At 45.1% G+C, this 13,807-nt stretch overlaps 1 protein-coding gene and 1 long non-coding RNA gene across 6 annotated transcripts in view; one reads left to right on the forward strand and one right to left on the reverse strand.

Annotated features, from left to right (window-relative positions):
• LOC105487136 (CDK5 regulatory subunit associated protein 2) overlaps positions 1-6,585 on the reverse strand; it is a 191,185-nt gene extending 184,600 nt beyond the window's left edge. For all 4 annotated transcript variants that reach the window (XM_071078251.1, XM_011750442.2, XM_011750445.2 and 1 more), the window contains exon 1: positions 6,337-6,585. In XM_071078251.1, the coding sequence (XP_070934352.1) occupies positions 6,337-6,395 (59 nt within the window). In that variant the 5' untranslated portion in view covers positions 6,396-6,585. The remainder of the gene's footprint in view (positions 1-6,336) is intronic.
• LOC139358208 (uncharacterized) lies at positions 6,519-11,797 on the forward strand. 2 transcript variants are annotated; one of them, XR_011612819.1, is made up of 7 exons: positions 6,519-6,655; positions 7,096-7,157; positions 7,285-7,438; positions 7,696-7,737; positions 8,490-8,612; positions 9,196-9,292; positions 11,414-11,797. It is a non-coding gene; the product is annotated as an uncharacterized lncRNA (long non-coding RNA). The 2 variants fall into 2 exon arrangements; XR_011612820.1 differs by lacking the exon at positions 7,096-7,157 and having other exon boundaries at positions 6,544-6,655.
• Positions 11,798-13,807: the final 2,010 nt, after the last annotated feature.

Raw genomic sequence — 13,807 nt, forward strand, 5'->3', positions numbered from 1 at the left:
CACACACCAGGTTATTGGCCAAGCTCGGACTAAGGTCTGGTCCTACATTCTCAATCTGGGGTTCTCTCCACCAGAGCCATTACATTAACTCCCACTGGCTGAAACTGCCCATGAATAACTCAAGCCAAGATCAATCACAGCTGAAAAGTACCTAGCAAACAAAGCCAACGATTTTGGTCTTAGACAAACTTCCTACAGGCAAACACTGAAGTTTGAAAAATGACATTTGACATCCCAACTCTTAGACAAAACCACTATGTAATGCAGAAATTCTTGCTTGGATCCTGCCAACTTTCCACTTGGGCTTTACCTACCCACTTTTAAAATGCTATGAACCTCTGTCATCTGCACCCTCCAGTCAGTTCCAACCACACCTCCAGCCCCAAGCAGCTCCCACTTTCCATTCTGATCATTCACTTGTAGCCTTACAATTAAGGTTGGGGGCTCAGGGAGACTCACCAGAAATAAAAACAATGTAAGCAAAACAAAAGGGCTCGGATATGATCTTACTCCACAGATGAGAAGACTGAAACCCAGAAATGGGTTAGGAACTTATTTGCTCAAAATCACAAAAGTTACTGGCAAAGCCGAGCCCAAAGTCCAGGATCCCAGTGACTTTTCCCCTTGCTAGCCTGTGTGTGGACTGCCCAAAGCTCGTATATAAACATGACACATGGTGGAGTACCAGTCTCCTCACATGAAAAATAAAGCACAATCTAAGAAACCTGCCTTATATGGAGCACCCATTCCACACAAACACCGCGCTCAGCACAGGACAGGCAGCCTTCCCTTTCATCCTCACCACAGGACTGAAGTCCATTTTCTTTCTTTTTTTTCTTTTCTTTTTTTTTTTTTTTGAGACGGAGTTTCGCTCTCGTTGCCCAGGCTGGAGTGCAATGGCGCAATCTCGGCTCACCACAACCTCTGCCTCCCAGGTTCAAGCAATTCTTCTGCCTCAGCCTCCAGAGTAGCTGGGATTACAGGCATGCACCACTACGCCCGGCTAATTTTGTATTTTTAGTAGAGACGGGGTTTCCCCATGTTGAAGCTGGTCTTGAACTTCTGACCTCAGGTGATCCGCCCGCTTTGGCCTCCCAAAGTGCTGGGATTACAGGCATGAGCCACCACGCCCAGATGAAGTCCATTTTCTAAACTGAATGTTTGAAACTAAAATCAGGTTTAATCCTCACCATAGTCCTTCTGCAGTAGGTGGTGATTTTTAATGTTACCTTTTTTTAAAATTTTCTAACGAGGAAAAACAAAGACCCAAAAGTTAATAGGCTGGAAACTCCATGCCAGCCTGACTTTAACCCCCTGCCCTGAACCTATACCACCCTGGTACCCCTGACGCCTTCCCTGAGGTTGGAGATAAGGGGTGGTGGTGGTGGTGGTAAGGACCAAATGGACTGAGGCATAAGGTTTCCATCACTCAGCACAGGGCACAGCCATCATAATGACTCTTCTGTTTTGTTTTGGTTTGGTTTTTTGGAGACTCTCACTCTATCGCCCAGACTGGAGTGCAGAGGCGTGATCTCAGCTCACTGCAACCTCTGCCTTCCATATTCAAGCGATTCTCATGCCTCAGCCTCCCAAGTAGCTTGGATTACAGGCACGCACCACCATGCCCAGCTGATTTTTTGTATTTTTAGTAGAGATGGAGTTTCACCACGTTGGCCAGGCTGGTCTCGAACTCCTGAGCTCAGGTGACCTGACTGCCTCAGCCTCCCAAAGTGCTAGGATTACAGGCGTGAGCCATCGCGCCCTGCTGTAGCAACTGTCTGTGGACAATTTCTGAGTGATTGAATGGACCTTCCCCTGAGCTCCACCACCACATCCTCCTATCTTGCTCTATTGCTACCAAAAAGGAGTGACCTCTTTCTATGCCTATATATGCCAGCAACAAATGTCCATTCAAACCACAAGACCCAACAGGACTGTCTCCTTGACAAATTGTTTCATGAGAGCCGTGAATGAGACCAGACGTAACATTCAGACGATTACACCAACGAGCTCACTTTTGTCCTTTAACAACCCCTTTTTCATTCTATTTTATTCTTAATTAGAGAAAAATACATAAATTTAAAAAAAAAATACAGATAAGCCTAAAGTTCTCCTTGGCTCCTCCTCACTCCCATCTAGTACCCACCTAAGAGGTAACTGTTATCAAAAAGACCTGTAACTTCCAGATCTTTTTATGTGTTTTTACATAGATAGTTTTAATTTTGCTGCTTAAAAATAAAACACATGCAATCAAACAGTATATATCTTGCTACAACATCCTTCTTCTACTTAATGTTTTCATTAGTAGAGATGTTTTCATGACAAGATGTTTTCTTGACAGTACAAATAGATATGCCTTAAAGTTTTTAACTCCTACAAAGCTTTCTACAGCAGTGTTCTTCAAACTTTACTGACCATAAGCCACAGAAGAAATATTATTACCCTTCATCCTTGAAATGTTTTCTATTCTGTTCCACTTTTCTAAATCCTGGTTGCAACCTACTAAATTGAATTTCATGAGCTACCAATGGGCCACGGTCTGAAAGATACTTTTGAAAGGATGTGTATTTACCCAATCCCCTACTGATAATAATTCAATTTGTTTCCAAGTTTTTCTTTTACACGCATTGTCATATGAATATCCTTATAAGGTCCCGTTATGCACAAGCATGAGGATTTCTCTAGAATAGATGACAAGAAGTGGAATTGCTGGGTCAAAATATATTCACATTTTTTAAATGGACAACGGATTTGAATACATATTTCTCCAAAGAAAGTGTACAAATGGCTAAAAGGCACATGGAAAGATGCTCAACACATCAGTAGCCATTAACGTGTAATCAATACCACAATGAGGGCCAGGCGCGGTGGCTCACGCCTGCAATCCCAGCACTTTGGGAGGCCAAGGTGGGCGGATCATCTGAGGTCAAGAGTTTGACACCAGCCTGGCCAACATGGTGAAGCCCCGTCTCCACTAAAAATATACAAATTAGCCAAGCGTGCTGGCATGCGCCTGTAGTCCCAACTACTTGGGAGGCTGAGGCACGAGAATCGCTTAAACCCACGAGGCAGAGGATGTGGTGAGCTGAAATTGCACCACTGCACTCCAGCCTGGGTGAGAGAGTGAGACTCTGTCTCAAAAAAACAAACAAACAAACAAACAAACCACAATGAGATACCTACCATGTCACACCCTAAGGGTATAATCAAAAGGACAATAAAAATATTGGTGAGGGGCAGGCACAGTGGCTTGTGCCTGTAATCCCAGCACTTAGCAAGGCAGAGGCAGGAGGATCACTTGAGTCCAGGAATTTAAGACCAATCTGGGTAACAGAGCAAGACTGTCTCTAAAAAAAATTGAAAAGAAAAGCCTTAAAAAGGAAAGAAATTCTGACACATACTACAACATGCATGAACTTTGAGGACATAATGCTAAATTAAATAAACCAGTCACAAAAGGACAAATAGTGTATTATTCTACTAATATGCGATACTTATAGAGTAGTCACAATCATAGAGACAGGCTGGGTGCAATGGCACATACCTATAATCCCAGCACTTTGGGAGGCCAAGGCAGGCAGAATACTTGAGGCCAGGAGTTCAAGACCAGCCTGGTCAACCTGGTGAAACCCTGTCTCTACTAAAAATACAAAAATTAGCCAGGTGTAGTGGGGCCTGCCTGCAGTCCCAGCCACTAAGTGGATGAGCCATGAGAATTGCTTGAACCCTGGAGGCGGGAGTTGCAGTGAGCCAAGATCACTCCACTGCATTCCAGCCTGGGCAACAGAGCAAGACCCTGTCTTAGGAAAAAAAAAAAAATCATAGAGACAGAAAGTAGACTGGTGATTGTCAGAGGCTGGAAGAAGAGGGGAATAGGGAGTTACTGTTTTAACAGGGACAGAGTTTCTGTTTTGCATTTGCAAGATGGAGAGTTACAAAGATAGATAGTGGTGACAGTTCAGCAATAACACAAATAGATTTAATACAACTGAACCATGCTTTAAAATGGTTAAGATGGAATGTATGCAGTATCTAGGTCCTGCAAAGGAGGGAGATGAGGGAAAGGAGAATGTTTGCTGTTCTGTTGAGTAGTTACTCCAGGTCAGACACTGAACTAAACTTTTTAAGATTCATTTTAATCCTTATGCCAACCCTAGGCTTTACACCAACCCCTTTTACAGATGATAAACACTGAGGCTCACGGAGGATGAGTGACTTGCCCCAAATCAAGGGGTTGTTAAGTAGCAGAACTGGGATTGAAACCCAGCTGGGCCTGGGACCCCAAAACCCAAGTGTTTGGCCAACAAGCACTGAAATGAGAATGGCTATCTGAGAGAATAATAATGGAAGTTACGGTAACAGCAATAAGCAGCATTAAAAGTATAAAGCAGCAGACTGTGAAGAGCAGATTTATATTTTAAAAATAGTTCTCAGGCTGGGCATGGTGGCTCACACCTATAATCTCAGCACTTTGGGAGGCCAAGGTGGGCAGATCACGAGATAAAGAGATGGAGACCGTCCTGGCCAACATGGTGAAACCCCGTCTCTACTAAACATACAAAAATTAGCCAGGCATGGTGGTGCACTCCTGTAATCCCAGCTATAGGGGAGGCTGAGGCAAGAGAATTGCTTGAACCCGGGAGGCAGAGGTTGCAGTGAGTCGAGATCGCGCCACTGCACTCCAGCCTGGTGATAGAGCAAGACTCAAATAAATAAATAAATAAATAATAGTTTTCAAACTGTAGTATAAAAAACTATTAGAGGTGCAAAGGACAATATAGGAGAGAAGCCATACTCCAAATATATTGGGGCAGTGGAAGTAAAACAGACAGAAAAGGGCATGATGAAATATCACAGGACCCAATTAGACAGGAACTGCAAAGCATCTTAGTCTGTGCCTGATACATGAAGGTTCTCAATAAACAGAAAAACCATTTGTCCAAGTTTACCCAAGATAGGCCCTATGTATGTCTGCTGCCCGGGCATAAATATTAATTATTTGCACTTTTTTTTTTTTTTTTAAGACAGAGCCTCACTTTGTCACCCAGGCTACAGTGCAGTGGCATGAACACAGCTCACTGCAGCATCAACCTTCCGGGCTCAAGCAATCCTCCTGCCTCAGCCTCCCGAGCGGCTGAGACTACAAGTGCATGCCACCACGCCTGGCTAATTTTTGTATTTTTTGTAGAGATAGGATTTCACCATGTTTCCCAGGCTGATCTCACACTCCTGAGCTCAAGAAATCGGCCCACCTCAGCCTCCCCAAGGACTGGGATTACAGGGGTGAACCACCGCGCTTGGCCCTTTTCACTCTTAAGTGTCCCAGTTAGCACAATAAATACCATGGTTACCCTTTCAATTAGGATCTGTTGACTAAAAGCAGCAGCTTGTCCCTAGTAGAGCTGCATAAACAGTGCTCTCCTCTTCCTTCTTCTACTCACTCTCCAACCAGGAGTCCAGGACAACCACAGGGGCCAGCCCTGAAGCAGTGTAGTGCTCTATTAGGCCTTCCTACCAGACTCCAGCTCAACCAGCAATGGGGACTCCCAGTCTCTTGGGGCAGGTCCATGGGAGGCCACTCTTGGCCATTATTCCCTGATTCATATCACCTTTGATGACAGTAGTAATAATAACACTAATGGCAACACAAGATCATTTTTTAAGTACTGATTATGTGGCAGGCACTACAGGTGCCAAGCTAATGGCTCGACAGGCATCACCTCTTTTAATCCTCACCCCAACTCTATTGGGTAGATATTACTAGCCCATTTTACAGATGGGAAAGCCAGTGAAATCACTTTACCAAGGTCACACAGCTAGTCAGTTTACAGGGCTGGATTTGAATCCAGTTTTGTCCAACTCCAGCCACGGCTCTTAACCATTGCACTCCATTGCCTCCTGGGTGGCCACTATCTGACCCAAAAAGCAAAGTCTGGGCATATCGGCTACACTCTCCATAATGAAAACAAACCCTCAAACCAGAGTGAACCATCAGGTGCCCTCAAGGTCCCTGTTCCGCACCAATCCCCACTAACGGGATACTCCAAGTGGCCCCACCCTGGTCCTACTCTTTCACAAAACCGCTTACTTGTTCTTCAAGCCCTCTACAAAGTACGTGGTGCAATGCTACAGGCAACTGTGGTGCAGATCGTGGCTCCCAGCCCCCCAAAGTGTCAGCTGGTGGGCCCCCCAGAGACCCTCTCCGAAGGAGCCCACCCCACACACTTGCCCCTGGCCAGACACCCTCAAAAGCAAACCTCAAGGCCGCGTTAGAGTGAAATCCCATCAGCTGGAACCCCGGCCCGGTTACCAAGACCACCAATGCCCCGGCCGCACCTGCAGCCGCTGAGCGTCCCAAGGAGGGTGACGTCCTCTTCCAACACCGAGTCCATCATGGATACAGAGGTGGTGGCGGTGTTGGTGTCTGTGGCGGCGGCGCCACTAGTACCCCCCGCGGTAGCGACCCGCCGAGCTCCCAGGGTCCCCGCCCCCTCCACCCCAGCGCTTGTTCAGACTCTGGCGGCGCCGCTGGAATTCAAACCACAGACGCCGCCATCTTTCCCGGCGCTTCTTCCTACGGAAACGAGGCGGGGTCACCGAGGCGCACGCAGTGAAGCCGACCGGCTGGCGCCAGAGGACGGGCAGGGAAGCGGGGGTAGGTGCCATCTTAACTAAGGGCACAGCGTCCGTGTTTATGCCAGCAAAACTAAGAGAAAAAAAAGGCCGGCTGTCATTTTTTGTGAGGGCACTTAAGACGAGGCGAGGGCGGGTGCCATCTTTGTTGAGGGCCAAAGCCGGCCCTAGTCCGTTAATTTACGCGGGAGATGGGAATGAATACAGCCCCTTAGGCATCCTCAAATTTCCTAACCTCGTGTTTGCTTTTCTGGAATAGTGACCCCAAAACTGGGATTTGACCTTGAGTTGAAACTCAGATAACTGAGTGCTGCCTTGCTTTAGAAAAATCCTACATGCGGAATCTCAAGGCAAACAGTAATTTGCAGACTTAGTTTGAAGCAAATAACTTACTCCCATGAGCCAGTGGTCAACAGCACTCTCACTCCAGTCACTCACCTATTGATCTTTTATTACTATTAGGACTCAAAAGGCACTTGTGGTCAGAAAACTGAGGCCCAGCGAGAGGAAAGGACTCTCCCAAAGTAATTAAGTATTGACAATGTCTTTCAACTGGAGCGGGGTCCGCAGCTCCCGCCAACTAGATGAGGGCTCTCTGCATAACCCTGACTGCCTTTCATTTTTGTCTTTTTTTTTTTTTTTCTTTTTGAGACGGCGCCTCACTCTGTCGCCAGGCTGGAGTGCGGTGGCGCGATCTCAGCTCACTGCAACCTCCATCTCCACCTCCACCTCCCGGGTTTAAGCGATTCTCCTGCCTCAGCCTCCCAAGTAGCTGAGATTACAGGCGCAGCGCCACCACGCCCAGGTAATTTTTGTATCTTTAGTAGAGACCATGTAGATTCACCATGTTGGCCAGGATGGTCTTGATCTCTTGACCTCGTGGTCTGCCCGCTTCAGCCTCCCAAAGTGCTGGAATTACAGGCATGAGCCACAGCACCCGGCCCCTTGGCCGCCTTTCTTAAAGCACATAGCAATCACCAAACACTTAGATAATCTTGGCAGAGCTTAAGCAATGAAATCAACCTTCCCCTCCTCAACTCAGTGTTGCTCCTTCCTCTGCAGGTGCTTGTGAGAGCACCGGATGAAAATAACTTGAAACGATTGGTGAGTGGATAGATAGTGACTTTCCCAGTAATCTTGAACAATTCCCGTTTCACCCTCAGTTTCCTCATTCTTTTTTTTTTTTTTTTTTTTAATAGAGACAGGGTCTCACTATGTTGCCTAGACTGGTCTTGAACTCCTGGCCTCAAGCAATACTCCCACTTGGCCTCCCAAAGTGCTGGGGTTATAGGCCTGAGCCACTGCACCAGGCCCTCATTCTTCAATTACGTCATTAACCAATTATTGATACTTTTCAAAAGAAGCCTTCCCTAATCATTTAATCTAAATCAAGCCACTTCTTGTATTCCTAGCAATGCAAATTATTCCTTTGTGGCACTTACCATATTTTGCAATTGTGTGTGTGTGTGTGTGTGTGTGTGTGTGTGTGTATGTAAAATCTTTTTAAATGTCTTTCCTTGCACTAGACTGGAAGCTGCATGGGGCAGGGACTACATTCTCAATTGTTCACTGCTATATCCTCAACACCTAGCACATGTCTGCCACTCAGCAGCTATTTGAAAATGTATGTTAAGTGAATGAATGATTCAATCAATCAATCTGGAAATGAGGCCAATACCTATCCTGCAAGGTTTTTGTGAGAATAATCGGAGATACTTTTAGGATTTCAGTCAATAGTAATTCTGTGTATCCCAGATTCATATTCATTCTCTCTCTCTCTCTCTCTCTCTCTCTCTCTCAGCTTTAGTGAGACTTCCAAAGCCCACGATTTTTGCCTGTCCCTCTTCTTTCCCTAGATCTTCAACCACCCCCAGCATTAGCAATAAAAAAGCATGAAAAAGAGGGAGAGCTTAGCACACCCGGTGCACTGCTCAGGAAAGGGGCAGTCCTTGAAGCCCAGAAACCAATACTCCTTGCCAGTAAGTTCAACCCATGAATAGGTGTGTCCAAAAGCAGGAAAGTTGGGGTGTCAGGATTCCCCCCCAGCTCTGCCACCAACAATGTGATCTTTGGCAGATCACTTCTTTCTTTTCCTTTTTTTTTTTTTTTTTTTTTGAGATGGAGATTTCCTCTTGTTGCCCAGACTGGGGTGCAATGGCGCGATCTCAGCTCTGCCTCCCAGGTTCAAGCGATTCTCCTGCCTCAGCCTCCCAAGTAGCTGGGATTACAGGCATGCGCCACCATGCCCGGCTAGTTTTGTATTTTTAGTAGAGGCGGGGTTTGTCCATCTTGGTCAGGTTGGTCTCAAACTCCTGACCTCAGGTGATCCACCCACCTCAGCCTGCCAAAGTGCTGGGATTACAGGCGTGAGCCACTGTGCCTGGCTTCTGTGTATATTTCAAAGCTACTAACATACAACCGACTCTCTCATGGGGAGGAAGGCTAACACTTCCCACATGAAGGAACTAACTTTGCATCTCCAGCCAATGAAAACTCTTGAGAATATAAACAAGGAAGAGAACTTACACATTTTGAACATGTCTTATGTGTCACTTGTTCCAGATATATCACATGCAACACCTCATTTAACCCTCCCAACAACCTTCTGCAGGAGGTGCTACTATTTGACTTAAAATTGAGAAGACTGAGGCTATGAAAGGTAAAAACTGCTTACTGAAGGTCCTACCACTAGTAAGTGCCAGAGATGGAAATTGAGGCCAGGTCCCTTTGAATTCCAGTACCTTGATTGTTTCAGGCAGCCTGTCATCCCCATTTGGGTTTTTCTTTTGCTTTAGAATTTAGTATTAAGAAGTGAGGTCTACACCCAGACAACAGTATTTAAGGGCCGTGTTCACCAGACCCTACTCCTTGGGAAACTGCTCCAAAGTGGCTAAGAGGTGAATCTTAGTGTGGGCAGTTTACAGAACCGGAAGTCTGGACACCTGGATTCTGACTCTGGAAACTCTTCCCATTTATCCTGTGACCTGGGGTTCCTTCCCGCTTGCTACACCTCGATTTTCCCATGTGTAAAATGGGGAGGACAGTGCTGAGTTCACACGATTGCCTCATCTAATTGAATACCTTGGACATTATTGAAGAAGAAAGAACCTGTGAGGAGTTGGGTTGTTTTTTCAATTTATTTAATTTTTTTTTTTTTTTTTTTTTTTTTTTTTTTGACACAGGGTCTTGCTTTGTCAACCAGGCTGGAGTGCAGTAAGAGTGATCATAGCTCACTGCAGCCTCCACCTCCTAGGCTTAGGTGATCCTCCCACCTCAGCCTCCCAAGTAGCTGGGACCACAGGCAGGTGCCACCACGCCCGACTAATTTGTTTATTTTTAGTAGAGACGGGGTCTTGGTATGTTGCCCAGGCTGGTCTCGAACTCCTGGGCTCAAATGATTCTCCCACCTCAGCCTCAGAAAGTACTGGGGTTATAGACATGAACCGTCGCACCCAGCCTAGGAGCTCTCATTATGATTAGTCCATTGCCTTGTTCAGTATGACCATGTCCCTGGATTGCATGCTAAACCCTTTAGTGAACCTGGAAACTGAAAATAGAATCAATTGCACAAAGGAAAGGCTATTTGGAAGTTGGTTTTCCTGCTACTGTAGTGGTTTCATGGTCAGAGACAGAGGCCTTTGTCCTGTCTCTGTCTCACCATGATCTTTCTGCCAAGCCTAGAGGTGACGTCACTACCACCAGCTGTTTGGGCTATCTGGGGCTATCTCCTTGACAACAGCTGTCCAACCACAAAGCTGGCATTATTATTTCCTCAGACAAGGTCATATAAATGGCTGGGAGGCAGTAGCTTGCAGTCAGATGTTTTTCATTTGGGTAGAACCCTCCTGAAGCTTTCACAGATCAAGACACTTGAACTGCCATTACTAACAGCAAGAATAACTTTTTATAGGATCAATATATATGCAACGCTGCTACTTTGCACTCTTCCATTTGATCCTCATGGTGCTGGGCAGTGAACTAGGGTGATCGCACTACTCTACCTAAGAAGAAACTAAAGGCCCAGAGAGGGGAAGAGATTTCCCAAAAGCCACACTTTTTTTTGTTTTCTTCTTTCTTAGCTTTTTATTTAGAAATCATTTCAAACTGAGAAAAAAGTTTCAAAAATAGTACAAAGAATTTCTAAACTATTAACATCTTCCACAACCATAGCACAATTGTCAAAAATAAGAGATTACATTGATACGATACTACTTATTACAGACCTTATTTAAATTTAATCTTTTCCCATTAATTCCCTTTTGCTGGTCCAGGATCCAATCCAATATTCCACACTGCATTTACTTGTTACTTCTCCTTACTGTCCTCCAATCTCTGACAGTTCTGTCTTTCATGGCATTGACACTCTTTTTTTTTGGAGACACAGTCTCACTCTGTCACCCAGGCTGGGGTACAGTGGCGCGATCTCAGCTCTCACTGCAACCTCTGCCTCCCAGGTTCAAGTGATCCTCCCACCTCATCTTCCCAAGTAGCTAGGATTACAAGGCACGTACCACCACACCCAGCTAATTTTTGTATTTTTGTAGAGATGGAGTTTTACCATGTTGGCCAGGCTGGTCTTGAACTCCTGACCCAGATAATCTGCCCATCTCGGCCCCCCAAAGTAATGGGATTACAGGTGTGAGCCACTGCGCCCGGTCAGCATTGATTGGCACTTTCTAAATGTTGTTGCCAGTTATTTGGTAGAATGTTCTTCAATGTGGGTTTGTGTCGTGTTTTCTCAGGATCAAATTCAAGTTACGCACTTTTTTTTTTTTTTCAGAGACAGAGTCTCACTCTGTCACCCAGGCTGAAGTGCAGTGGCACCATCATGGCTCACTGCCGCCTCTAACTCCTGGGCTCAAGTGCTCCTCCAGCCTCAGCCTCCCAAAGCCCTGGGATTACTGGTGTGAGCCACTGTGCTGAGCCCAAGTTATGCACTTTTGACAAGACTACCACAAAAGTGACGCGCCCTTCCTTGGTTGCATATCAGGAGGCGCAGAATGTTAATATGTCTCATTAATGGGTGATGTTAACTCTGATTTCTTGGCTAAGGTGGTATCTGCAATAAAATTACTGTTTTTCCTTTTGTAGTTAATACTAATGTTGTGGGAAGATATTTGAAGCTGTGTGTTCAGTTTGTATACTTTCACCCACTAATTTTAGCATCTATTGGTAATTCTTACCCAAAACCATTTTCACAGTAGTATTTGCCAATTGGTGATTTTCTATTTTCATTGTCCTTTCTATATTTATTGGAATTCTACTGTAAGGAACAGCTTTCTCTTCTCCCCCATTTATTCAGTTATTCAATTCTTGATTTACATCATTATGAAATCATGGATATTGGTTTATTTTGTGTGTTATAATCCATTACTATCATTATTTGTTGCACAAGCTGTCCTAGATTTGACTAAGCTGTCCTTCCTTTTTTTTTTTTTTTGAGACAGAGTCTTGCTCTGTCCCCAGGCTGCAGTGTGGTGGCGCGATCTCGCCTCACTGCAACCTCCACCTCCCGGGTTCAAGCAATTCTCCTGCGTCAGCCTCCCAAGTAGCTGGGACTACAGGTGCACACAACCACACCCAGCTAATTTTTGTATTTTTAGTAGAGACAAGGTTTCACCATGTTGGCCAGGATGGTCTCAATCTCCTGACCTCGTGATCTGCCCGCCTTGGCCTCCCAAAGTGCTGGGTTTACAGGCATAAGCTACTGCAACCAGCCCAAGCTGTGCTTCTAAACTATGACTCTGCTGAGATTCAAACCCATGCCTGTCCAGTCCCACAGTTGGCGGTATTTCTGGCACACGCATCAGCCCTGTTGCTCCCAAGACCTCTTGCCATCCAATCCTCAACAGCAGCAGTCCTTATTAGGGACCAGTTCTCAATTAGTACCCACTGCCTTCTCTGAAGAGTGCAGGGTGATCAAGCCAGTGATGCCTTCTGGGCCCAACATGTAGCCCAAGGCTGTGCACATAGTAGGTGCTCAATGCCAGTTTGTCAGATTAACTCCAAGTCCTGACTTTTTCTCAAGATGGAAAGAGGAATGAGAAATACCAAATATCAAAGGAATAGAATACGGATTATTGGACTAGGGATGGTAACACACATCAACATAAGATTAATACCAACCTCCCAGTTCAACTTTCTGGGCCTATTTTCTTATCGGTATACTGAGTGACTTACACTGCAACATTGAGGCCCCTTCAGCTGTGATGTTCCATGAATAACTAAAATTAGCTACCATATATTAAGCTCTTTCTGTGTGCCGGGTACTGTGTTGTATACTTTGCATTCAATCCTCACAATAACCTTATGAAACAAGAACTGATTATGCTCTATCTAACTTTATGGTTGACAAAACTGAAGTACAGAGAGAAGAAAGAGTTGCCCGGCCATTGAAGGGGATCAAAATATGCCATCCCAACATATGCTACTTTTGCATAAGGATTATTTTGAGCTGAAGACAATTGAGAATCAAGAGATGCAGAAAGAATTTTCTGCCCTTCTCCTTTTCTACCCTGAAGCAGGACATAAATTTCCCTTTGTGAAGATGTGCCTCCTCCCTGTCTACCATTAGTTTCCCCCATATATTCCCTAATCACTTCCCCATGATTTATCAGCCTTGAAGCTCAACACTCCCTTCCTTTGTCATAATGGGATAAAAGCCCTTGAGCCTCACCACTTATTTGAGTTTCACTTGTTTTCTATGAACTCTTGTGCACATAACTATTAATAAAAATTATATGCCTTTTCTCCTGTTAATCTGTCTTTTGTCCATTTAGTTCACAGAACCCTCAGGTACTGAACCAGACAGGATAAAGAGAAAGTTTTGCTCCCTGACACCATCCAAGTAGCTCAGTTGTGGAGATGAGATTTGAACCCAGAATTCATCCAAAAGCCCTTGCTCTTAACCACTAAGCCATAGTGCCTTTCACTGAATACCTGTCCTCAAGAAGCTGGTGAAAATGCACATAAATAATTATGAAACAAAGCAAAACATTTTAAATACTTTGTTGATATAAGAAAGATAACAGGGCTGGGCACGGTGGCTCACACCTGTAATCCCAGCACTTTGGGAGGCCGAGGCAGGTGGATCACAAGGTCAGGAGATGGAGACCATCATAGCCAACATGGTGAAACCCCGTCTCTACTAAAATACAAAAAAAGAAATTAGCTG

The sequence above is a fragment of the Macaca nemestrina genome, chromosome 14, assembly GCF_043159975.1.
Source record: "Macaca nemestrina isolate mMacNem1 chromosome 14, mMacNem.hap1, whole genome shotgun sequence".
Classification (NCBI taxonomy): Eukaryota; Metazoa; Chordata; class Mammalia; order Primates; family Cercopithecidae; genus Macaca; species Macaca nemestrina.